We start from the raw sequence: 27,365 nt of genomic DNA on the forward strand, positions 1-27,365 counted from the left end.
CATATCTTACTTCTCTCCTGTGTTGCTGTAGTAGAACTAGTAGAAATCTGAGAGAACTGACAGGTTTTGAACTAGCCCATCTCCTCATGGGGGTTCGGGGGGGGGGGGGGGGGTTGTTTAAAAGCACTTAGTGAATGGCAATTGCTCTGTCCAACTGTCAAGTGTGCGGGGAGGCTGACAAGCATCATTGTTTAGATCTTTTCAGGGAATGTCTTAATAAAGAATAAAAGCCTTGCTGAGAATCCCCCATGAAGAGATGGACTAGTTCAAAACCTGTCAGTTCTCAGGTTTCTACTAGTTGTTGTGAAAGCAACATAGGAGAAAATCTATATACAATCGTTTAAGCGCACATCCAAAAATTTTTAGGATGTGTGCTTAAACGATTGTATATAGATTTTTAGAGGTTTGCCTGACCTTGTGATAGCGCACTCTGTACGGACTTGGATTTGTTTTATTGCTATAGCGCATTGATATAGCTTACACAACATAGAAAAGTAAGGAGTAAATTATTGCTCATTTTACTCTGAAAGAAACATACCTCTGATTGTTATGTTTGCATGTATTTTAACTAATATTTTGTTCTGAAACGAATACTTTACACGGTCTATATTACTTAGGAGTAGTACATGGGGATTCAAGTAGTTGCTGAATCATTGGGAGCACAGCTGCAATGTCAAGACTTCCTTGGTTTTGTGAGGTGTTAGCAGCCTCCTAGATGTGACATCATCTGTTGCTCACGGGGATGCATATAAACCATAATGCACTGGTTGCCAAGCTAAATAAAGATTCCAGCTGTATAGAGGTTGTCACAGGAGCCCTAGTGGCTGACCGCACTTAGCCTTCTAAACGGTGCCAGCGCACAGATCGTGCGAACTCTGGTCGCAGTCAATGCGCAGGAACCGTTAAGAATTAGCCGCAGACAACTCAGAAGGGAGCCTGTGAGACACGGGTAATTACAACGTCACCTACTGGTTCAGAGTAAACTGCCACCACCGCGGTTACCATGGGACCGTGGAGCCCACTAACTGACTGACTAGTCCTGCGAATAAAACGGTTAAACACACGGTATTCTGTCTAGCCAACAACAAACAAACAGTAGCGTATCTTCAGAGACCCGGGATCAGTTCTGTGTGTGTGCTGATAAGCAGGGTAGCGGACAGTGAATGACTTGGAGAAAGTCATTTATTCACGCAATATAAATAATTAATATATACAGACAATTATTAAAATCACAATTATTAAGACAGTAATAGCCAGTATAAAAAATAAAAGGGAGAAAAATACTTAGTTCCTGGAAAGATGTCCTTTTTGTGGGAAAACAGAGTTCTGGGTTTCAATTTGAGTTCAGAGTTCAGACCAGGTGGATGCCAGCATATCCTCAAGCTGGCATCTGATGAGTTCAAGATGTTTCAGTGTGGAGGACACTGAGTTTGGGTCCTCTGCCATTCTTATGCCCCTGCTTCAGTAGGAGGGAGTGAGGGCGGGGAGCCATACACCCCCTTAGAAGATGAGATGAGCCCTCCCCTTATCCTGGGGGTTAGAAATCATATCTACCCATATATGGGCTCTATCTCACCAAACCGTACGGGTCAGGGCAGATTTATTAACATTTTCAGGTCTGTCTCGATTTACCCAGCGCCCTGATACCAGACATGAGGGGTGGGACCCCTGTGGTATCATCAGGGCATTTTCAAACTGCCTAACTGGCAGTCCTTACCTCAGAATGTTCTGAAACTTCCTCAGAACCAGCACCGGGGCTCATGCTACACTTCCCCCACGTTTGGCGAAGCTGCCATCTCAGGAACCCCAGAAATATGACAGATCTGGGAAGTTATGGATTATGCTATGAGACTCAGGTTTATTCAGGATGTGTTCTAGCTGCTAACTTCCCTTTGATCTTTACCAGTGAGCAAGGTGTCAAGACCTCCCGGAGATTTGTAGCCTGCCTGGCTGCACCTAGGCATCCTGATCACCCCTTGGTTAATTAACATCTACATGAGATCAGCTAGGTGTCACCTTATACCTGATGGATGGGCCATCCGCACAGCTTGAAGCCAGGGGCTCTCTGGGCCCAGGCTCATTAGCATATCAAAAGAGCCATCCAGCCTTTAGGATGGTGCTCTCTCTGCTAAGAAAAGGACTTCAGCTCCCCCTACACACTCAACCCAGATTGTATCGATTTGAAGCGCAATCGATGCAGGGAATCGAGTGCGATCGCTTTTTCTTCACAGGCGGTTACAGGACGCGCCTGCGGCCCCGCAACCGTCCGTGACAGCCCTCCCTGGGGAGAAGGCAGATAGACATTCATCAGCAAGATGTGTGTCGTTGCCGCTAGCCTGCGAGATCTGATCTAGTTCCCCGTTGGCGTTCTGGGGTCGGCTGCCCGCTGCGCGTCGGCCAACCTGGCTGACGGGTCTCGGGTTGCCGGTGCGGCGGGAAAACCTATTGGAGCCTGTGGCTCGGTTCCCCTGGACCGGGCGCGGTCTGCTACCCTCAGGGTTGACCCGACATGGACCATTCTGGACAGGGCGTTTGCGCCACTGCAGTCGGACGTGGTGTCTGCCGGGACTGCTGACAACGGGCAGTGGGTTGGTTAGGTCAACAGCCAGCCCACGCAGGGTTCCCCTGCTAAGTGGCTGTGGACCTAAGGGAACCCCGCGGGGATCCCTGGACCTTCCCAGCTCCTGACAGACGGCACATGCTCTGCAGTAGTTTGCTACATCCCTGTTCATCCGGGGCCAATAAAACTGTTTCCGAATACCGGCAAGTGTCTTGCGGACCCCTGAGTGCCCTGTCAGAGGATTACCATGTGCGGATTTCAGCACATGTTCCCTGAACGCACTCGGGACCACAAGCCATTTGGTATTCGCGTGGGATCTACCTGTAGGGGGCTGTACAGACTCACTGTACAGTCTCCCACCTTCCCAGTACACCTTGAAAGCGGCCCCGTCTGCGAGGGGCTCAGCGGCTTGCTGCCTGAGCACCTCCAGGCTTGGGTCACGTTGTAGTGCGGCTGAGAATACGGCGCTGTCAGTTTCAGCCAACTGGCTCATGTCACACGAGGCCAGCGGCTGAAAGGTCTCATCCCTGCGGTCAGAGGAGGGGGAGGAGGCCGGAACCCCCTCCACCTGTTCTGAGCTCGGGTTCTGAGCAGTGCAGCTGCGCGGTACTGCTAGCACAGGTACACTGTCAGAATGGCACAGACGGACATTACTCAAATCATCATTGCATGCAGTAATGACATTGACAGGTATAGACATTTTTTCATTACAGACAGGTTGTACAGTAAACTCAGGTACAGTTACAGCATCATCACAACAGACAGTCTGTACATCAAACTCAGGTGCCTTTGAAGCAGGCACTATTGAACCTGGTACCCTTGAACTGGGCACATTCAACCCACCTCCCCCTGGTGCTCCCCCAAGTGTATAAAGTACCTGGTGGTGGGTGGAGAGTCCGTCTCCTTCCGTGAGCGACAAGGCGGTCGTGGCAGGTTCATAGTAGGACACAAGCTTGCCCAAATCAGTCCCCAGCAACACAGGGACTGGGAGATCCTTCATAACCCCAACAACCCTTTCTTGGATTCCTCCCACTCCCCAATCCAGCTTCACTGTCGCGTGGGCTATGTGAAAAAGGGTGCCCTCTACTCCAGTAAGGGCAAGGGATCGGCTGGAGCTGATGCTCTCCTTTGGCACAAGATGTGAGTGAACTAACGTGATGTCAGCTCGGTTGTCTTGAAATCCGGTGACAACTTTGCCGTTCACTCTAACAAGTTGCTGCTGGTCGGTTCGGTCGCGGATTTCCTTTCCGCGGGCAAACAGGACAAAATCTGATGATCCAGGCTGTGGTTCGCTGGCGGGCTGCCTCTGCTGTGGGTGAGGTGCAGGTGATGCAGATGATCCAGGTGCTGGTGGTGTCTGTCTCCGCTCCGGACAGTCGAATTTCATGTGTCCGGGCTGGCGGCAGTAGTGACAGGTGACCTCTCCAGGCGCTGCAGGCCTGGGTGCAGCAGCTGCGCTGGGTGGCCTCTGTGGCGGACGGCTCACAGGGGCAGGAGGGTCTGCCGAGGTACTGGGCTGACCTCCTCTCCAGCTGGATGGGACAGTTCTGCGGGTATCAGCCACCCGGGTAGTTGCAAAAGTCTCAGCAAGGTCTGCAGCGACAGTTGCTGAAGCCGGCCTGCGTTCTAGCACAAACTGGCGTACATCAGCAGGGCAAATGTTCAGAAATTGTTCAGAAATTGTTCCAGGACTATCAAGTCCTCCAGGACATCATAAGACCCTTTGGTGAGGCCTAGTGTCCACTGGCGGAGTGTGGTGAGCAAGCTGCTGGCCACATCTCGGTACGAATCCGAAGGCTTTTTCTGCCAGGCCCTGAACTTTTTCCGATAGGCTTCTGGCGTCAGCTGGTACTTAGTAATGATAGCGTCTTTTATAGCAGCATAATCATTATCCTTCTCCGCAGGCAATTCTGCGAAGGCATCAAGCGCTTTGTAGCGCAGCAAAGGTGTCAGATGTCTGGCCCACTGGTCTTGGGACAGACGATACTGACGGCATGCTTTTTCAAAAGACCGCAAAAACAAGTCAATGTCTGTGTCTTTTTCAATATTAGCAAATTTAAATTTTGCACTTACGGGTGGTGCAGCTCCTTCAGCAGGGAGGCTGGGCGGTGAACTCCGGCTGGCCTGTTGCACTTTTGCCATGTTTAGCTCATGCTGTCGTTTCTCCCGCGCCTCTGCGGCTGCAGCAGCAGCGGCTTGCCGCTCCCGTTCCTCCCGCATTTGGCGCTCCTCACGCATGTACTGCAGGTACTTGTCCAGGTCAGTGTCCATCAGCTTTTGTAATGCCTGCTGCATTAGCGGATCAGTACAAACGGACAGTCCAGTACGGGCCGGTTCCAGGCGAGTACTTTCAGAAACTCTGGGATTGGGGTCCACACTGACATTCTCCCGCGTAACTGTTGATGCAGGGCCCTCAGGATGCACAACCTCTGTACGGTCAGGAGTCTCAGTCTCTGGTTCCCCTTGCCTTGAGTCAGATGGGTCAGCGTCTACCTCAGCAGACACATCCAGCTCCTGCAGTTGCTGGGTATCCCATTGAAACAATTCCGTTACCAGGTCCCCTTGTTTCTTGCGGCCGACATCAATGCCTCTCTTGGCAAAGATTTTGCAGGTCCGCCAGGCACATTTTCTTGTAGTTCCCGGACATTTCCACGCCAAATAAAATAAAACTTTTGGGGAGGGGTACTGGCTACACAGTCTCTCTGTATATATAAAAAAAATATTGCCTTCCAGCTACACCAACGAATTAGTTCGTTTCTTGATAGCGCTAGCGCTATCTTAGATACTTTCAGCACAACACAGGTCCCAACCGCTGCCTAACACTGTCACAGGAGCCCTAGTGGCTGACCGCACTTAGCCTTCTAAACGGTGCCAGCGCACAGATCGTGCGAACTCTGGTCGCAGTCAATGCGCAGGAACCATTAAGAATTAGCCGCAGACAACTCAGAAGGGAGCCTGTGAGACACGGGTAATTACAACGTCACCTACTGGTTCAGAGTAAACTGCCACCACCGCGGTTACCATGGGACCGTGGAGCCCACTAACTGACTGACTAGTCCTGCGAATAAAACGGTTAAACACACGGTATTCTGTCTAGCCAACAACAAACAAACAGTAGCGTATCTTCAGAGACCCGGGATCAGTTCTGTGTGTGTGCTGATAAGCAGGGTAGCGGACAGTGAATGACTTGGAGAAAGTAGTTTATTCACGCAATATAAATAATTAATATATACAGACAATTATTAAAATCACAATTATTAAGACAGTAATAGCCAGTATAAAAAATAAAAGAAGGGAGAAAAATACTTAGTTCCTGGAAAGATGTCCTTTTTGTGGGAAAACAGAGTTCTGGGTTTCAATTTGAGTTCAGAGTTCAGACCAGGTGGATGCCAGCATATCCTCAAGCTGGCATCTGATGAGTTCAAGATGTTTCAGTGTGAAGGACACTGAGTTTGGGTCCTCTGCCATTCTTATGCCCCTGCTTCAGTAGGAGGGAGTGAGGGCGGGGAGCCATACACCCCCTTAGAAGATGAGATGAGCCCTCCCCTTATCCTGGGGGCTAGAAATCATATCTACCCATATATGGGCTCTATCTCACCGAACCGTACAGGTCAGGGCAGATTTATTAACATTTTCAGGTCTGTCTCGATTTACCCAGCGCCCTGATACCAGACATGAGGGGTGGGACCCCTGTGGTATCATCAGGGCATTTTCAAACTGCCTAACTGGCAGTCCTTACCTCAGAATGTTCTGAAACTTCCTCAGAACCAGCACCGGGGCTCATGCTACACTTCCCCCACGTTTGGCGAAGCTGCCATCTCAGGAACCCCAGAAATATGACAGATCTGGGAAGTTATGGATTATGCTATGAGACTCAGGTTTATTCAGGATGTGTTCTAGCTGCTAACTTCCCTTTGATCTTTACCAGTGAGCAAGGTGTCAAGACCTCCCGGAGATTTGTAGCCTGCCTGGCTGCACCTAGGCATCCTGATCACCCCTTGGTTAATTAACATCTACATGAGATCAGCTAGGTGTCACCTTATACCTGATGGATGGGCCATCCGCACAGCTTGAAGCCAGGGGCTCTCTGGGCCCAGGCTCATTAGCATATCAAAAGAGCCATCCAGCCTTTAGGATGGTGTTCTCTCTGCTAAGAAAAGGACTTCAGCTCCCCCTACACACTCAACCCAGATTGTATCGATTTGAAGCGCAATCGATGCAGGGAATCGAGTGCGATCGCTTTTTTCTTCACGGGCGGTTACAGGACGCGCCTGCGGCCCCGCAACCGTCCGTGACAGAGGTCTTGTGCTTTTAATCTACTTAGATGAAATAAGGGACCCCTTATTAGCGATTTTGATGTATTTACTTTTTACCTTTCCCTTCTAGATGATGTGTTCCTCCCTAAAGATTTGGACAGCATGGAGATGGATGAGACTGATAGAGAAGTAGAATATTTTAAGAGGTGAGCAATAAATGACTCGCTGAAATTTTAATGCAATTGGGTGCGTCTGAACAAAATGTTCAATATTTGGTGTATAAAATGGAAAGTAAACCTGCTAAAAGTTGGCCACTATTTTGTCCATTACCCAGTTAGGTTTTTGCTTTGCAGCTCTACAATTTTTCATGTGCTGCGGTAATTTTATTTTTTTATGTAGGTACTGGCTCAAACGTCTATCATCCCAAGAACATAGTAGTATTTTACATGTTGTTGTTTCCTGATTTGAGATGCCAAATTTTGCATGTTTGTCCTAGAGTAAAATGCACTCGAAGTTACCTTTTTCCCACGTAACTTGGTAGTAGTGTGACCATTCCTATCCTATTACTGACAAGTTTTAGACAAGTCCATCTTATGGGAATCTTCAAGGTTTCTGTTCGTTTATTTTTTTCCAAAGCATTTCTTGTAAACGATATATGGCAATGGACCCAATTGGTGGCATACAAGATGGATGGATAGATACTTATTGGCCAGCCTACTTGTATGCCACCAATTGGGCAGCTGGACTGTTGCACTGCTATCCACGAAGTGCTTTAAAAATGAAGGAAATACTGAGAATCCCCCATGAAGTGATAACTAGTCCGGTAAGATGGTCAGATTAGTACAACCTACTTTGGCAGCTACATAGAAAGTAATAAATATCAAATATATATTATATATCCTGGAATAGAAGTCGACCTCGTATAAGTCCACCACGATATTTGACCTGCACACTTGAGTCATTAAAAAATGTCATCAACATAATTTGTCAATACAAAAATTGTCATATTTCATTATGTACAGTGGAGGAAATAATTATTTGACCCCTCACTGATTTTGTAAGTTTGTCCAATGACAAAGAAATGAAGTCTCAGAACAGTATCATTTCAATGGTAGGTTTATTTTAACAGTGGCAGATAGCACATCAAAAGGAAAATCGAAAAAAATAACCTTAAATAAAAGATAGCAACTGATTTGCATTTCATTGAGTGAAATAAGTTTTTGAACCCTCTAACAATAAAAGACTTAATACTTAGTGGAAAAACCCTTGTTTGCAAGCACAGAGGTCAAACTTTTCTTGTAATTGATGACCAAGTTTGCACACATTTTAGGAGAAATGTTGGTCCACTGCTCTTTGCAGATCATCTCTAAATCCCTAATGTTTCGAGGCTGTCTCTGTGCAACTCTGAGCTTGAGCTCCCTTCATAGGTTTTCTATTGGATTAAGGTTCGGAGACTGACTAGGCCACTCCATGACCTTAATGTGCTTCTTCTTGAGCCACTCCTTTGTTGCCTTTGCTGTATGTTTTGGGTCATTGTCGTGCTGGAACACCCATCCACGACCCATTTTCAGTTTCCTGGCAGAGGGAAGGAGGTTGTCGTTCAGGAGTTCACGATACATGGCTCCGTCCATTTTCCTGTTAATGCGATTAAGTTGTCCTGTGCCCTTAGCAGAAAAACACCCCCAAAGCAAAATGTTTCCACCCCTATGCTTGACGGTGGGGACGGTGTTTTGGGGGTCATGGGCAGCAGTTTTCTTCCTCCAAACACAGCGAGTTTGAACTCTATAAAATTTTTGGCTTTAACCTGAATCCGCCTTTCTTTTCTAGGTTCTGTCTGGACTCTGCCAAGCAGACACGACAGAAAGTTGCTGTAAACTGGACCAACTTTAGCCTGAAGAAAACCACTTCGAATGTGGCACAATGATGCCTGCACCTCCTACATGCCCTATCCTCCGTCACCAATACACATTTTAACGAGACACATGACCTCTGGATCCCCACTACTCCATTTTACAAACTTTCACAAGCAGTTTTAAATGGTTTTTATATCCACATCCCTCTACCCTTTTTTTAATTTACTTTTTTATGATCATGGCATCCACTGTTTTTTAAGGCCCTTGCTTTCCTCTCCCCATTGTTGGAACTGTATGGAATGATATTCCTTCCCCATCACTCCCCTGTATAGAAGTGGTACAGATATTTGCCTGCTTGAAGAACAAATCTTTTTATGCTGTTTTGCTTGGATTGTCTTGGATCACTACTTTCCGTAAACCATGAATGCCAGCCTCCTAAGTCATTAGGAGCACGCCAAGTGAAAATATGAAAACTATCAATTTTGTGTTCATTTTTCAACTGCCAGGAAGACGATCGCTAGTCTTAGGGGCTGCATCTAAACACTACATGTAGTTTTCTTTCTGTGGAATTACAGCCAGAGACATAACTGCTAGCTACATTACCTAAAAGAAACATCAGGCGATTAAAAAAACAGATCTACTTACCTTGGGCTTCCTCCAGCCCCTGGCAGCTTACGAGTCCCTCGCCACAGCTCCACTCCCAGATGATCTTCCTTTCATTGCAGATACCTATCCGGCGAGGTCAGCGGCGTCTGCGCCTATGAGCGCGTGGCCGAGTCGCTCGCGATCACGCTCACGTGGCCGAGAGCACTCTGCGCAGAAATACTGCGCAAAACACTCCCTGCCGCGGGACCGTGAGTGGCGCAGCTGCAGACTTGCGCAGGTGCAGAAGTTGCTGACCTCACCGGCTCTGCTTCTGCAATGGAGCGGACCCCGAGAAACCGTCTGGGAGCAGAGCTGCGGCGAGGGAGTCTTATGCTGCCAGGGGCTTGAGGAAGCCCCAGGTAAGTATATTCTTTTTTTTATTTTTTTAATCACCTGTTTCCTTTAACCTGCTAGAAATCCTTTTTCTTAGAGGATGCATTTCCCTAGACACACAATTTTACTGTAACCCCGTCTTGTAGCAAAGAATGAATTGACCGCATCCCTTTTTATTCCATACCTAGAATTTTGCATGATGGTGGGCCCAGCTCTGCCATTACTGCAAGTCTCTCTAGTCAGCCTGCTAAAATCTGTTCTGTGGTTAGTCTGACATTCATAGCACCAAATGCTAATTTTTAGACTCCACCTTTAAGGGCCATCAAGCTTCACTGTCTGCGGACCTTTAGAGAATGATTTACTTGTGATCACAGGGAAACTTGACTTTAGTAAATCTTCCTCTAAAGGTCTGTAAAAAGATGCAGACAAAATAAGTAAACTTACTGCATGACTTGGTGTTTAAAGTACCATAATAAAGTAAATCTTGAAAGGCTGATATTTATAATGAATTCCTTTGAAATGACAGGTTGGAAACTTTGTAATGACATTCGTATCCATAATGTACAAAGGACTTGAGGACCCGTCTTGAATCTGTTATCACATCTCTTACATTTTATCCTTTTTATCAAGCGCTTGTACCACTCCTGTTTCACCGCCGTGCATCTTCTGTGAAGCCTTCCGGAGGTTACTTTGGGGATGCTGTGCAACCATTTTAACTAGAGCACCTTTTAACCTTCCCTCTACCTCTGCTGTGTGTATTTTCCCTGCATCTTTTACCAACCAAAATCATGCATCTGGCTACAGTAGAGCGAGACAGAAATAATGACTTTTTAAAAGTTTTTTTTTTTTGTTTGTTTTTCTGTATTTTTTTTCCAAGTTATTTTTACCTGACAGCTGGTGCTATGCTTGAATATACCATGAAATGCTGGACTTATAAGCAGGATGAGCAGGTCCAGTTCTCTGGATTTGGCATTGGATTTTCTTACCGTTCTGTTCGCCAAGTGTATATTGGCTTTGCTGTGTTTTTTGTTTTGTTTTTTTGTTCATTTTTTTTATTTTTTTATACTGTGAAAATCTTTCATTCAGGAAGATTAAATGACATTTGGACACAGGTGAATTTGAATCTGGTATTTCTTTTGTATGTGACGCTTCACTTACTAGTCTCTTGCATACCTGTTCAGAAAACGTGAATCCTCTATAGTGGACCTGAACTCAGAACTTCCTCTCTGCTCTATGATGCACATCAGCATAATAACCTTTAAACAAAACCATTTTTGTTATAGCTAATCCTAAAATCTGCACTTTCTACTTCCTGATTCATGGAAGCAGACATATTGTTAACAGCCTGGGCTTTCATATGAGCTTATCTGCCATCTCTGCTGTTGCAGTCATGTGACATGGAAGAGACCAAATTACCACTTGTGATTACACAAATGATGGGGAATTAAACAGGCTAAACTCTCTAAATACATACAGGGTGCATTTCTCTGTTTGCCTTCTGTCCTGTGCAAGAGTTCAGGTCCACCTTTTAAAAGTCTATATTCAAAGGACACCTTTGATTAATATGTTAATGTACTAAACTTGGCCTGAACCTTTCCTCTCCTCCTTTAGACTTTAGTGTGAGGTTTTTGTTACTTGTATACAGGCAGCACTAGCAGTTGGCTTGTTGATCTTTCCTCTCAAAGGCTTGCCAACATAAAGCAGCGAGCTAAAAGTGGCCATACATCAGGCAACTTGGCGGCCGATCGACCATCTGATTCTATTATAATCGAATTGGATGAAAATCTGTGTTTCCAAGTGCATGCCCAACCGACAATGCAACCAATTTCGGGCTGAAAATTGGTTGCATTCTCGATCGCGCATGCTGCAAGATTATAGGGCCGACTTGCTTGATTGGGTGCGCGGGAACAGCATGCAATTTGTCGGCTAAACACCCAGCGCTGTCCCCCAATGAAGAATGTGTCATTCCCCGCATTCCCCTAGTGTAAATTCTAAATTACCTGTCCATGGCCTACGCTCGTCCCTCTACTGCTTTGGGCGCATTCCCCTCACCATACACGCTCGCCCCATGTGGTTTTCTAGTAAGGGCGTGGGTACGACACCACACACACGTGCCCTTACTAGGAAACCACATGGGGCATGTTTGTACGCAGAGGAGATATACCGTAGGCAACAGAGGACGAGTGGAGGCTGTGGACCGTTAATGTATACTTTATACGGAGCCCCGGGGGGTGTTAACATTCATTTAGGGGGGCGCAGCATCAGGGCGGCGCACAAGGCCGATTTCTGATCAATTTCAGCATGAAATTGATCGGGAATGGGCCTGCGGGGCATAGGCAGCTGACAGATCTCTTATCAGATTCGATCAGAGAGAGATTTTTCTTGGTCAAATCTGCCCATACATCACTAGATGTATGGCTACCTTCAGGGAGAAGGTGGAGGAAGCAGGAGCCTTCTTAAGCTCTTTCAGATGGACTGCAGTTCAGCGTCCTATTTGACGCCCCTTAGCACCATTGAGCTGCAATTTAAAGGGAACCTGAAATAAGAGGTATATGGAGGCTGCCATATTTCCTTTCAAGCAATACCAGTTGCATGGCTGTCCTACTGATCTACTGCCTCTAATGCTGGGGATACACAGTACGTTTCTGTACCATGTATCGAGCAGCTGATGCGGCCAGCTGATAATAATCAGCAGGGCCGATGATGCTGCTCGATCCCCGCCGGCGGACAATGGCAGGGAATCGAGTGGCTGATAAGGAAGCGCCGGCGGGGACGAGCGGGAATCGATCCGCATGGACGAGCGGGGATGCGGCGGGAGTCGATCCGGCGGCTAATCGGCCGCCGGATCGACCCGTGTATGCCCAGCATAATACTTTTAGCCATAGACCCTGAATAAGCATATGAGAACAGGAGTTTAACATCTCTGTCAAATCTGACAAGATTAGCTGCATGATTGTTTCTGGTGTGATTCAGACACTACAGCAGCCAAATATATTAGCAGGGCTGCCAGGCATTTGGTATTGTTTAAAAGTAAATAAATATGGCAGCCTCCATATGCTAGCTTCAGGTTACCTTTAAAGTGAACCAGAGACGAAGCACCCTCATGTATTTTACCATATATATCAGTGGGAACATTAGAGAAAATGCCTACCCTGCTCTTTCATTCTTCACTGTTCAGCCTGCCTGTTATCAACCCTGATAAAATCCCCGACTGAGCATTCAGTCTGACTTTGCTATAATGACTCTGCTATAATTCCTGAGCAGAGCCAGAAGGGGGCAGGCTTGGGTTTGAAAAGACCTCACAGAAGAAACTTGGCTATAATTCCTGAGCAAAGCCAGACTGCATGCTCAGTCAGGGAATTTATCAGGGCTGATAAGATGCAAGCTGACCAGGGAATAATGAACTGAGAGCAGGGTAGATGTTTTCTCTGTTCCCACTGATATATATGGTAAAATACATGATGGTGCTTCGTCTCTGGTTCACTTTAAATGCAGCCAAGTGGCAGCGGCTGTAAAAGTGTCATCTGAGCACGGTCACACTCAGATGTGATATGGGCAGGCCCGGATTTCTACAAAGGCCATGGCCTAGGGCGATAGGATCAGAAGGGCGGCAGGACTTGGAGAGAGAAGAGGTCATATGTCAAAGTAAATAATCTCTTCTGTTCCCGCAGCGCAGCCAGCCAGCGCCCTGCTCTGCACTAATAGATGAATTCCAGAGTTCCCCAATCCCTGCATCTCTCACTTCCTGGTGTGTTATAACAATCAGGATCAATCATAACTGTCACCTGAGGATACAATTATCTATATGATTGACATACAGTACAAGTGGATGTGAGAAATACCAGGGATTTACATTACAAAGCAGATAAAACTAAGTTCCGCTGAATTCTAATGCAGGGATTCACAAACATTTCTGCTAGTTTCTTCGCCTTCTCTTTTACAGCTGTGACACTGACCCCAGCAGTTGTAAATTACACTTTCTTATCTAGGCCTAATTTATTGCTTTTTTTCTTCCTAGCCAGTAATCTCGTCTCTGCTTCAGTTAACGCTTTCCTGACTCATTTTCTGTCCTTCAGCTCCGATCATCTATGAGAACTGCTGCAGCCTGGAATAAAAATGCTGTATGCTTCCCTTTCATTGCTAAACTGTCACCGGAGCTGTTGCTACCTCTATGCTGGTGTTTATGGTTTGGCATCCTTCTGCTTTCCTGTAGCAGTAGAGCATTGTACCATCTTAGCCATCAGCAAAAGCAGAGAGTTTTGAATCAGGATGATACCATTTATTAGCTTAACCACTTGAGGACCCACCCTTTACCCCCCCTTAACGACCAGCGCTGTTGTAGCTGATCTGTGCTGGGTGCGCTCTGCAGCCCCCAGCACAGATCAGCGTGCAGGCAGAGCGACCAGATCGCCCCCCTTTTTTCCCCACTAGGGGGATGATGTGCTGGGGGGGGTCTGATCGCTCCTGCCTGCGGGTGTTGCGGGGGGGGGGGGGCACCTCAAAGCCCCCCTCCGCGGCGAAATCCTCCCCCTCCCTCTCCTACCTGGCCCCCCCTGGAGATCTGGGCTGCACAGGACGCTATCCGTCCTGTGCAGCCAGTGACGGGACGTCCCCTGTCACATGGCGGCGATCCCCGGCCGGGGATCGCCGATCTGCCTTACGGCGCTGCTGCGCAGCAGCGCCGTACAAATGTAAACAAAGCGGATTATTTCCGCTTGTGTTTACATTTAGCCTGCGAGCCTATTCACGGAGCCCCCCGCCGTGAATTGACAGGAAGCAGCCGCTCGCGCGAGCGGCTGCTTCCTGATTAATCAGCCTGCAGCTGGCGACGCAATACTGCGTCGCTGGTCCTGCAGCTGCCACTTTGCCGACGCGCGGTATGAGTGCGCGGTCGGCAAGTGGTTAAAAGAAAGTGTAAGCTTTCTGCTAATAAGCCTTCTTCATACTTTGTTCCTGTATACTGCCAATATGTTAGAGCACACCACCATATGTACATTCAGCATTCAAAAGAGATACATCGATTATTCAGCAAATATAAATAAATGTCATTCAGATGCTTTAAAGTGGAGCTGAACTCTTGCACATGACAGAGGGAAAACATGCAGAGACATGCACCATGTATGTATTTAGAGAGCCTTTCTAATTCTTCCACATCTGTGTCTAATCACAAGTTGTAATTTGATATCTTCCCTGTGTCACCTGACTGCCACAGCATATAAGCTTATTTTAAAGCACAAGATGTTAATATATTTGCTTCCATGAAAGTAGGAATTAGACACATTGCCGGTTTATTGCAGGATTTGTATCAGCTGTAACAAAGAAATGTTTTTTCTTTAAAGGTTATTATGTTGTTGAGTATCTTTTAGAGCAGAGAGGAAGTTCTGAGTTTAGGTCTGCTCTAATTACAACAGAGCATCCAAAGTTGGTCTTGACAGGATGTTTGCTACTTACTGGTTCTCTGTTTTGGATGGGCTTCTCTCCATTGCTCTGCCCTGCCACCTGTTTGTGGCTCTGACTGCAGCCAGTCTCACAGAAGATAAAGAAGCAGTGCATGCTCTGGCCACTTGCGCTTCCTGTCACCTGTTTGTGGCTCTGACTGCAGCCAGTCTCACAGAAGATAAAGAAGCAGCGCATGCTCTGGCCACTCGCGCTCCCTGTCACCTGTTTGTGGCTCTGACTGCAGCCAGTCGCACAGAGGATAAAGAAGCAGCGCATGCTCTGGCCACTTGCGCTCCCTGTAATTTCCCGCTCCTGCCCAAATGTGCACAGCAACAGAGGCCAGTATAGTGTTATGCATTCTTGACTAGTACCGGTCATACATCACTGTAATTTCTCAAGTATGCATGCCCAGAACACTATCGGCTGCTGTGCACATTCGGGCAGGAGCGCAAATTCCAGGAATCGTGAGAGGACAGAGCATCCACTGATTATTTGTCCAACAAGGGGCAAAGCAGCACAACTGAAATGAGCCCATTCAAACCAGTGATCGCTAGTCAGATAGTTGGACAGAATGTTTTTTGGTGGTGTCGGGGGGCGCTTGGTGACAGCAGGCCTAGGGCACTGGTAAGTACAAATCCGGCCCTGGATATGGGTATGCCTGTAGACCGCCAGTACTGAGCAATGGTAAGTCCCCAGCCAATGCATGAGAGCAGCTAACAGGCAGTGAATTTACTACCTTCAACTGCCTGTCTGAAAGAGGCTTGTTTCTTTTTTTTAAATTTAGTTTGCTCACAAAAAATGTCAAATACAGCAATAAAGCAGAGAAAAGCAAGGACGCAGTGAGACAAACTGCATTTTCAATAACTCCCCCTTACCCCAACCCCTCCCTTCCCTCGAGTTACTCTGTACATCTAATGGTGTGTACACACTTGAAAGATTAATGAAAGATTTCAGACCAATTTTACCCCCTTCCATGTAGTATGGGAGCCACACTCTACACAGTCTATTCTATGGAGCTGAACTCCCCATCAGATAAAAATATTTGCAAGTTGCTGAACACAAAGATGCTGTACACATTCATCAGTATCTGCAAAAGATCTGTTCCTGCAAAATGCATTCATAGTCTTATCTGCAGATCCTCATACACACCTTGTTTAACACATTCATCTGCAGATCAGATCCACCAGGATGGATCTTCAGATGATTGTCAGATATGCAGATGAATGTATGTTAAACAAGGTTTGTATGAGGATCTGCAGATATCAGACTATTGCTGGGAATACACTGGTCGATCCGGCGGCCGATTAGCCGCCGCATCGACCCCAGCCGCGTCCCCGCTCGTCTGCGCGGATTGATTGCTGCTCGTCCCCGCCGGCGCTTCCTTATCAGCGCTCTATTCCCTGCCATTGTCCGCCGGTGGGAGTCGAGTGGCTTGATCAGGCCAGCTGAATATTATCAGCTGGCTGGATCAGCTGGTCTATACACGGTACAGAAACACCGTGTATCCCCAGCATAAGAATGTATTTTGCAGGAACGGGTCTTTTGCAGATACTGATCTGTTGAATGTGTACAGCATCTTTGTGTGCAGCATCTTGCAAAGGTTTTTATCTGATGGGGAGTTCAGCTCCATAGAATAGACTGTAGCATGGCTCTCATACTACATGGAAGGTGGTAAAATTGATCTAAGATCTTTCATTAACCTTTCAAGTGTGTACACGCCATACGTTTTCTAAATTGATTAGTGCTTTTGAGGTCTGTACACGCACTACTAAATGTAGCAACGTGTCCGCCGGACCCTTCTGCTGGGCGGTCTTTAGCCGGCAGTATGCGCGCTGTCGGCGGACTGATAAGGCTGTTTCTGAACGATCTGCCGAGCAGATCGTTCAGAGACTGCTTTATCAGTCCGCCGACAGCGTGTACACACGCACTACTGTCGGCTGACCGTCCGCCCAGCGGGAGGGTCCGGTGGACCCGTCGTTGCCGGCGGTAGTGTGTGTGTACGCACCTTTAGCCTCTAGAGGAGACCTTAAGTGGCCCTAGGGTATCTCTTAAAGGGAACCATAGCTGAAGGATAAAAAGTTATACATACCTGGGGCTTCCTCCAGCCCCATACTCGCTGATCAATCCCACGCCACCATCCAGCGCTGCCCGCAGCTACGAGAACCGGCTCCCCGCTGTTCCATCAGTCGGATTCAGTCTAATGCTTCATACACACTTGAGATAAGTCTTTGGAAAATGCAAGATCACAGACCAATTTTACCCCCTTCCATGTAGTATGAGAGCCATACCTACACAGTCTATTCTATGGAGCTGCACTCCCCATCAGATAAAATCTTTGTAAGATGCTGCACACAAAGATGCCCGTACACACTCAAAAGATTATCTGCAAAAGATCTGTTCCTGCAAAAAATCCATTCCTGCAAAATGCATTCATAGTCTATGAGATCTGCAGATCCTCATACACACTTGGTTTAACAGACAATCATCTGCAGATCAGATCCACCAGGATGGATTTTCAGATCTGCAGATGATTGCCAGATATGCAGATGAAGTCTGTTAAACCAAGTGTGTGTGAGGATCTGCAGATCTCAGACTATGAATGCATTTTGCAGGAATGGATTTTTTGCAGGAACAGATCTTTTGCAGATAATGATCTTTTGAGTGTGTACGGGCATCTTTGTGTGCAGCATCTTGCAAAGATTTCTGTCTGATGGGGAGTGCAGCTCCATAGAATAGACTGTGTAGAGTATGGCTCTCATACTACATGGAAGGGGGTAAAATTGGTCTGTGATCTTTCATTTTCCAAAGACTTTTATCTCAAGTGTGTATGAAGCATAAGTGTAGCAGAGGTGCGCTCTTCGCATATCTCTGCAGGAGTGTACGGGTACGTAGAGGGCGCACTTCTCCTGCGTAGCCTGGCTCTGACGTCAGCGACGAGAGCCCGTTCTCGTAGCTTCGGGCAGCGCTGGATGGCGGCGTGGGATTGATCAGCGTGTATGGAGCTGGAGGAAGCCCCAGGTATGTATTACTACTTTTTCATATCACCTTTTCTGGTTCCCTTTAAGGCCCTGTTCACATTACAAACGCGGACACGCACGCGGAACGCAACGCGTACGAATGCACGCCATCCGCGTTTGTGTGCGTTGTGTGGCTGGTCCCATCACTGAAAAGTGAATGGGACAGCCACGCGTTTTTACAAAAAATGCATGCAGCATGCGTTCCCGGACCGCACAGGTCGAACGCATGCAGTGTGAACATCAGACATTGCACTCTATGCAATGTCTGATGTCATGCGTGTCAGCCAAGTGCACGCGGTTCCAAAACGCGGCTGGAAACGTGTGCAGTGTGAACGGGGCCTTAGTCCTCAAGACAGTACCAGGAAGTCTACATGAAGTCTCTCATCAAGGCCTCAGTCTGGTGTGAAAAAAGGCGAAAAATAAAGTTCCTTCAAGTTTTGAAAAAAGACCTGGTGCGTTGCTCCTTTGCTTGGTGTGTGCAAGTGTTTCATTAGGAAGATATAGGAAAATTAATTTCTAACCATCTTCACTTTTGGAGGAGTGGAATAAGAGGCAGGTTTTTGAACAGCTATTCTGACCACCAACCCTTTCCAGTGTTTTGAAAAGCACTTTGTCAATTAAATCCTATGGGCTATTTCACACCAAATTGCTATAAAAACAACAAAATTGCTAGCACTTTTTGGCGGTAAACACGAAGTATGTGTAGAAAACTTTTGTGAGCAATTGAAATAAATACTACTTGCTTTGGGTGTGGCTAGAACTGCAGAACCAAGAAGTAGGGATTTTTAATAAGATGCAAATGTTTTGGAGTTGATGCAGTGTTAAATGGACCAATCCAATTCCACTTTAGTGAGATTTGATGGGTCCATTTTCAAGCTGTATACAAGATTCCATGGCCAATTGCCAACTTGTAATTACACAGGTCTGCAAACATTCTTTCAAGAGTTGGTTTGGTCATTCCACCTAATCTTTGTATTATTGTGCGTTGAATCCAAAAATGACCTTCATTTTGTTATAGGACATCACGTTTCCTGACAATTTATGTAACTTATCTAAGGCAATACCTTAAAATAAATGGAAAAAGACTTATAAAATTAAGGATTTTCATGGGAAAAATTGTAATAAAACTTTATTTGAATTGAAATTAGTTCAATCACCTACACAGACTAAACCCGATTAGTCTTCCCTGTGAGGCTCCTTTTGGTGCATTTACACTTGGATGCTTCAGAGAGACATTCCAGATGATACAACTGCCCTCATTGTAAGGCTCCATTTTCCCTGGTATCTCCTTTCTATCTCTTTAATGTCTTGGTGGAATCGTTCACCTTGTTCCTCCCTCACAGCTCCCACATTTTCCAAAAAGTACATACCTCCCACTTTATTGAGATAAGAAAGAGGGACTGCCCTTGCCACACCCCTAACCATGCCCCCAGCACACACTTAGTCAAGCATCCCATAAAGATTTCATAAGAAAAATATTTTTTTTTTATTCAAACCACACTGGACCTTTCTATCCTGGTTCATTGTCCTTCATATTAACAATTAACACTTCAAAACAGTTCATGGTGGGAAATTCAATTTTTTGCGTTTTGTGGGTCTAGACAGAATCCATGGTTCACAAAGAGGTGGAAATATGGATCGCTTACTTTTACAGAAGGAAGCCAGATGGATCTTTGACTTGGATGCAACTAAGCACCCAGGTTTAAATGTAAATACTAGCTATGCTTCCCTTTTTTTTTTTGCCACTTTAGCATGGGTCTCCTTTAAGTTTGTGTACCTGGCCACCACTGTTGCTGCGTTCCTCTCAGTCTGAGGCTGGGGGTTCGCTTTTGTCTCGCCGGGGCATCTCACATACGTCACTTGGCTACTATTAGTAAACTGTAATTTGGGTTATATAGACCACATTTATGTCCATTATGGGCTGGCTCTATAGGTTTGGCATTATGCATACATGCTTTACCATTTCCTTGTTTCCGGGCATGTTGTTAGTTTTTGAATGATCCATTCATTGATGTGCCGCTGCCTCTTTATATACATAATTCCGTTTGTTTGTTTTTTACATCTATGGGCTTTTGTCCCTGCTGCATATGTTTGCATTGTTTGTTGCTGTGCTGAGAGGCGTGCCTGCTCTGTGTCCCCGCCGTCTGACCCGGCTGCCCTGCGCTTTGATTGGCTTCTCCTGCTCTTTCCATCGGGCCGGCGAAATCGATCGAGGACGCTGTCCTCTTCCATGACTGCATCTGTGCAGTCCTCCAGCCTTCCCTAGCCCCAAGATCCACCTCCTCCTCTGAGCCTCGGCAACCATGACACAGTAAGAGCCCGCTGGGCGATCTCACACTACCAGGCAACTTGAATGCTGCACACAGCATCCGATCTTGTGCTTTCCTGAACTTTGCTGTATAGCTGGCTGACACATTATGAGCTTAGCTAGCTTGCTCTATGCAGCATATACAATTACGCATGTGGCTATGCTTTGCTTGATTAGCTGCTGACATATGAACTATGACACAATGGAGCTGATGTTGCTTGATGCAATGGCCTCAATTCACAGAGCATTATCAAATGTTTATCAAACACTTTATCAAACGTTTGATAATTTACCTCATGAGTAAAATCTCATTTTAAATTCACTAAGGTGTTATATATTTATCGAATGTTTTACCAATAAAACGTTCAACAAATATATAACACCTTAGTGAGATTTTACCCATGAGGTAAATTATCAAACGTTTGATAAAGTGTTTGATAAACGTTTGATAATGCTCTGTGAATTGAGGCCAATGAAGAGATCTTTGTGGGTTTTTATGCTGCAGGTCAACTGGCTATATCATATGATTGAATAAATTGTTATCTGGAATCTGCTGATTACGCCTTGCAGGCGCTGTTGAAGTTAACTATTCGCAATTCCTATTTCAATCACATTTATACCAACTTACCCCCTTCAGTTGACACTGGCGGAGATTAAGTAATATGTACTCTGGGTGAGGAGCTGAGGCTCAGCAATACTTGGTGCTTCCACCGTGTTCCACGATTTGGCTCTGGAGTTCTAATGCCATTTGCGGATCCTGTCATTATCCTGTACGTGTCAGGCTGGACTTTTTTTATGTTAGGCTGCGCAGCCATATTAAAGATCCATGTGCACATGAGTACCAACCGATTGGGTGGGAGTATTGGATATTGAGCTGGGGGTAACTGGGGTTGGGGGTGGTGTGGGGGGGATGAGAACGTTTGCGGTCATGTGTTTTATGTAAAAAAAAACTTACGTTTTGTAATTTTTTTAATGAAATACATTTGTATTTAACCACTTGCCGACCGCACACTCATAACGTGCGTCGGCAAAGTGGCAGCTGCAGGACCAGCGACGCAGTACTGCGTCGCCAGCTGCAGCCTAATTAATCAGGAAGCAGCCGCTCGTACGAGCGTCTGCTTCCTGTCAAATCACGGCGGGGGGCTCCGTGAATAGCCTGCGGGCCGCCGATGGCGGCTCGCAGGCTAGATGTAAACACAAGCGGAAATAATCCGCTTTGTTTACATTTGTACGGCGCTGCTGCGCAGCAGCGCCGTAAGGCAGATCGGCGATCCCCGGCCAATCAGCGGCCGGGGATCGCCGCCATGTGACAGGGGACGTCCTGTCAATGGCTGCACAGGACGGATAGCGTCCTGTGCAGCCCGGATCTCCAGGGGAGGCAGCAGGTAGGAGAGGGAGGGGGGAATTTCGCCGCGGAGGGGGGCTTTGAGGTGCCCCCCCCCCCGCCACCCACAGCAGGCAGGAGAGATCAGACCCCCCCAGCACATCATCCCCATAGGGGGGAAAAAAGGGGGGCAATCTGATCTCCCTGCCTGCACCCTGATCTGTGCTGGGGGCTGCAGAGCCCACCCAGCACAGATCAATCAAACCAGCGCTGGTCCTTAAGGGGGGGTAAAGGGTGGGTCCTCAAGTGGTTAATAAGGCCGCACCCCTCCTATATTTCATCTCAAAGTTTTTCTTTATTAATCTAAGGAAGGGAGTCAATTAACCATTCCTGCCACCTGGATGTGATTGTCATGTCTAGGCGGCTACTGCGCGCTCTTGCACATGTGCACTCCTGTGCCTCCCCCCCCTTGTTAGCCCTGAGATCAATGAATGGGAATATAGCTCCCATTCATTGATCTAAGTGCCTGGCAGAAAAAGGCAGAGTTTCCTGTCCTCTTAGTGCTTCCTGGAAGCGAGCTCTCACTTCCAGGACTAAAAAAAAAAAAATCTCACTGTGGCCATCTTGTGGCCAAATAGTAAAACTACATCTACATTTTTAATAAAATAAACCCACATTATTACATGTAAAATTAACTGTTTACCTCCCACACCAAAAATTACCCAAATAAAATTTTTAATTGAAAAAAATACAAAAACAAAGTTACGTAAGGGTCTGAAGTTTTTAAATATACATGTGAAGAGGGTATATTACGAACATTTTGAAAATGTATAAGCTTGTAAATAGTGATGGACGCAAAACTGAAAAAAATGCACCTTTATTATCAAATAAAATATTGGCACCGAACATTGTGATGGGGACAAAATTTTAATGGTGTAATAACCAAGACAAATGGAAAAATAAAATAAATAGGTTTTAATTATGGTAGTATGTATTTTAAAGCTATAATGGCAGACAACTGAGAAATAAAAAATTTTCTTAATCCTGTTAAAATGAATTTAGAAAACAAATAATTCTTAGCAAAATGTATCACTCAAAGAAAGCCTAATTGGTGACAGAAAAAACAAGATATAGATCAATTCATTGTGATAATTAGTGGTAGTTATTGGCGAATGAATGGGAGGTGAAAATTGCTCTGTTGCATAAAGTGAAAAATCCCTGCGGGCTGAAATGGTTAGTCTTGTTAGAGTCAAACACATATTTCAGAAGATAAAATACATATATATAGATCTGTACATGAGTCTTGAAAGAGGGACAAATTAAGGGACAGGGTTCCCAAAGAGGGGACTGTCCCTCCAAAATAGCAACAGTTAAGGTGGCCATACATCAAGCGACTTGGCTGATCGACCATCCAATTCGATTATTATAATCGATTTGGATGAAAATCAATGCCACCAAGTGCATGCCCGACCAGCAATTTTGGGATGAAAATGGGTCGCATTTTTGACTGCGCATACTGCAAGATGTTGCTCGATCGGGTGCGCGGCGGTTACAGTGTGCAATTTCCCCGACTAACATCCCCCCCCTGACGTAGTCTCCCCTAATGTCAATGTACACCCCCTATGTAAAGTGTATACATTACCTGTCCCTCAGCTGCTCCGGGAGCATTCTCCTCTCCATACACGCCCGCCCCACGTGGTTTCCTAGAAAGGGCGCATGTGACGTCATACGTGCGCCCTTACTAGGAAACCACGTGGGGCGTGCGTGTATGGAGAGAAGGAATCCCGGAAGACAGTGGGGGGACAAGTGGAGGCTGCGGAGGGGTAATGTATACACTTTACACGGACACTGGGTGGACAGTGTCGGGGCGGCAATGCGGATGTATGCAGCGCACAAGGCCTGATTCCTGAGAGATTTCATGCTGAAATTGATTGGGAATCTGCCTGTGGTGTATGGGCAGTTGACAGAGCTCTCTCATCAGATTGAATGAGAGAGATTTGTCTTTTGATCAAATCTGCCCATACTTTGCTAGATGTATGGGCACCTTTAGGATCTATGAAAGTAGTCAAGGTGGGCCTGGAGGACATGCACTTTCAAACTCATCAGGCAACTTAAAGCTTTAAAGGGATACTGTAGGGGGTTCGGGGGAAAATGAGTTGAACTTACCCAGGGCTTCTAATGCCCCCCCGCAGACATCCTGTACCCACGGAGCCACTCACCGATGCTCCGGCCCCGCCTCCGGTTCACTTCTGGAATTTCAGACTTTAAAGTCTGAAAACCACTGCGCCTGCGCAGCTGCATCCTCGCTCCCGCTGATGTCATCAGGAGAGTATTGCACAAGCCCAGTATGGTCTTTGGTCTGCGCAGTATGCTCCTGGTGCCATCAGCGGGAGCGAGGACACGGCAATGCAGGCGCAGTGGTTTTCTGACTTTAAAGTCAGAAATTCCAGAAGTGAACTGGAGGTGGGGCCGGAGCATCGGTGAGTGGCTGCGCGGGCACAGGATGTCTGTGGGGAGCCATTAGAAGCCCCGGGTAACTTCAACTCATTTTCCCCCGACCCCCCTACAGTATCCCTTTAACCTCCTTGCCGGTTATCCCGAGCTGAGCTCGGGGTAACTCGCGCGGGAGGATTGCTCTGGCCCTGCTGGGCCGATTTTCATAATTTTTTTTTTCCCCTACATGCAGCTAGCACTTTGCTAGCTGCGTGTGGTATGCGATCGCCGCCGCTACCCGCCGCGCCGAGCCGCTAGGCTAGCTACATGATTTTAAAAAAAAAAAGTGCTGCGCTGCTTCCCTGCCGCAACAATTGGAACGGCAAGGGGGTTAAATGCTTTGTTTTTGTAATGAGGATCTTTATTGCCTAAAAATTTCTGTACGACTTCTTCTTTAAATGCAATCTACCCTTCTTTTTGAGGATCCAAAAATTTGATAAATGTGAAGACCATTTTTCATTCTGTGGCAATCATGACGTTTAGGGTTTTTTTTCTTTTTCAACATTTGATTAGTTTTCAGCACATGAAAATTTGATGAAAATAATCAAACGGCTTTTTAGGCGCAGACCTGTTATTTGCATGTCATTGACCATCCCTAAGTGATAAGTATGCTTTCTGGTTGTTTGTGACTCACCAGAGACTCAATGTTAAAAAAGGCCCAGCTATTAAAGTAGTATACCCCACTCTATATACATACCATGAACTCTATATTAAATGTTAAAATACAGTAATTAAAATTATATTAACCTTGGGGAAGCCGTGGAACCCAGTTTTTAAAGGAAAGATGTGAGCTGATTAAAAGAAAAAAAAAATCTACTTACCCGGGGCGTCCTCCAGCCCCAGGCAGCCGTCCTGTACCCTCGCCGCAGCTCTGCATCCAGCCAGTCTCCTCTGGTCTAGATGCTGACCTCACCAGGGCCACAAGCTGAATGCGAAGCTGTGGCGAGGGCACAGAAGTAGTGTGGTTTTTCCCTTTCAAGGGAAGGTCCGAGCTCAATCTATCTCAGCTGGGACCTTCCTTTGAAAGGGATACTTAAGCCATCCAACGGCTGCAGGGGGCTGATCGAAGCCCCAGTTAAGTGAAACTGTTTTTTTTTGTTTTTTTTTATCCCAGATGGCTTAAAGGAAAACTTAAGTCAAAAAAAAAATGACATTTACTCACCTGGGGCATCCCTCAGCACCCCGAAGCTGGATGGTGCCCTCGCAGCCCCGCTCCGATCGTCCTGTCCCCGCCGGCGGCTACTTCCGGTTCGGCGACAGCCGCCGACAGGCTGGGAACGCGGCTGATTTTCCGCGTTCCCAGCCGCTGCTATCACCCTCTATGCTGCTATAGCGTCTATATATACGCTATAGCAGCATAGAGGGTGATAGCAGCGGCTGGGAACGCGGAAAATCAGCCGCGTTCCCAGCCTGTCGGCGGCTGTCGCCGAACCGGAAGTAGCCGCCAGCGGGGACAGGACGATCGGAGCGGGGCTGCGAGGGCACCATCCAGCTTCGGGGTGCTGAGGGATGCCCCAGGTGAGTAAATGTCATTTTTTTTTATTTGACTTAAGTTTTCCTTTAAAGGACTTACTAAGGCCAAATTAGTGAAAAAAGTTAATTACTTGCGTAATCTTTTACGGCACGTAGGACACCGTCCGCGCCCTCCGTGCCGATCCGCCGGGTCTACGTAGCGTGGATCGAGGGGGTGTCCCTAGAGCTGCGCAGCCGCACTCGCGGCTATGCGGACTGTGCAGCCGCGGCCAGAGCAAGCGCCCATTTTGGGAGAGGCAGGGGAGCCTGACCCGGGCCGTGGGGTCAGGAGCCGGCCCGGGGGGCTAATGAGCGGGGGAACCCGGCAGATAGGCACGGAGGGCGCGGACGGCGTCCTCCGTGCCGTAAAAGATTATGCAGGTAATTAACTTTTTTCACTAATTTGGCTTCGTAAGTCCTTTAACCCCCTGGCGGTCTAAAAAATTCCGCCAGGAGGCAGCGCAGCAGTTTTTTTTTTGTTGTTTTTTTTTTTAAATCATGTAGCGAGTCCAGGGCTCGCTACATGATAGCCGCTTCTCAGCGGCATCCTGCCCGCTTCGATCAGGAAATCCCGTTCAAAGAACGGGATATCCTGGAGGGCTTCCCCCGTCGCCATGGCGACAGGGCGGGATAACGTCACCGACGTCGGGACGTCATTGGGAGTCCCGATTCACCCCTCAGCGCTGCCTGGCACTAATTGGCCAGGCAGCGCACGGGGTCTGGGGGGGGGGGCAGCGCGACGGATAGCGGCGATCGAGCGCGGGGCGGCGGCGATCGGTGTGCTGACGCAGCTAGCAAAGTGCTAGCTGCGTGCAGCAAAAAAAAAAATTAAGCAAATCGGCCCAGCAGGGCCTGAGAAAACCTCCTGCGCGGCTTTACCGCCAAGGAGGTTAAAGAGACTCTGAAGTCGCTTTTTTTTTTTTGTTTACATGTTTTTGTCATAAAATCCTCTTAAGCATGAATGCTCCTGTTGAATTGCTGCATCCCCGAAGTAGATGGGTGATGTATTACAGTGTAATAGCCCTGCAAAGTTCCCGGGCTCGCAGGGCTTTACTTCCTAGAAGAGGCAGAGCGTTAGGCTTTAGCTCTGCCTCCTCCGCAATCAATCTCTGCTGAACGCCTCCTCTCCCCGCCCCTCTGTCTTCTTTCACTCAGCAGCGCGGGTAGGAGGTGGAGATCTGCGGAGATTGATTGCAGAGAGGCAGAGCTACAGCCTAAAGCTCTGCCTCTCCAGGGCAGCAGAATCTGCGACCTGCAGTCGTAGAACTTTGCAGGTCTATTACCCTGTAATAAATCCTTCATCTGCCGCAGGGATGCAGCGATTCAAGGGGGGCATTCATGCTTAACCCCCTTGGCGGTAATCCCGAGCTGAGCTCGGGGTATGCCGCCGGAGGTCGCCGCTCAGGCCCTGCTGGGCCGATTTTCATTCTGTAAAGAGCAGCACACGCAGCCGGCACTTTGCCAGCCGCGTGTGCTGCCCGATCGCCGCCGCTCCGCGGCGATCCGCCGCGTGCAGCGGCGAAAGAGGGTCCCCCCAGCCGCCCGAGCCCAGTGCAGCCGGAACAAACAGTTCCGGCCGGCGCTAGGGGCTGGATCGGGCGGCTCTGACGTCAGGACGTCGACTG

The 27,365-nt window shown here is 47.3% G+C and overlaps 1 protein-coding gene across 4 annotated transcripts in view; it reads left to right on the forward strand.

The window, feature by feature from the left end:
• LOC137563952 (protein FAM193B-like) overlaps positions 1-10,712 on the forward strand; it is a 61,847-nt gene extending 51,135 nt beyond the window's left edge. For all 4 annotated transcript variants that reach the window (XM_068277076.1, XM_068277077.1, XM_068277078.1 and 1 more), the window contains 2 exons: positions 6,947-7,022; positions 8,644-10,712. In XM_068277076.1, the coding sequence (XP_068133177.1) occupies positions 6,947-7,022; positions 8,644-8,740 (173 nt within the window). In that variant the 3' untranslated portion in view covers positions 8,741-10,712. The remainder of the gene's footprint in view (positions 1-6,946; positions 7,023-8,643) is intronic.
• Positions 10,713-27,365: the final 16,653 nt, after the last annotated feature.

The sequence above is a fragment of the Hyperolius riggenbachi genome, chromosome 3, assembly GCF_040937935.1.
Source record: "Hyperolius riggenbachi isolate aHypRig1 chromosome 3, aHypRig1.pri, whole genome shotgun sequence".
In the NCBI taxonomy this organism is placed as follows: Eukaryota; Metazoa; Chordata; class Amphibia; order Anura; family Hyperoliidae; genus Hyperolius; species Hyperolius riggenbachi.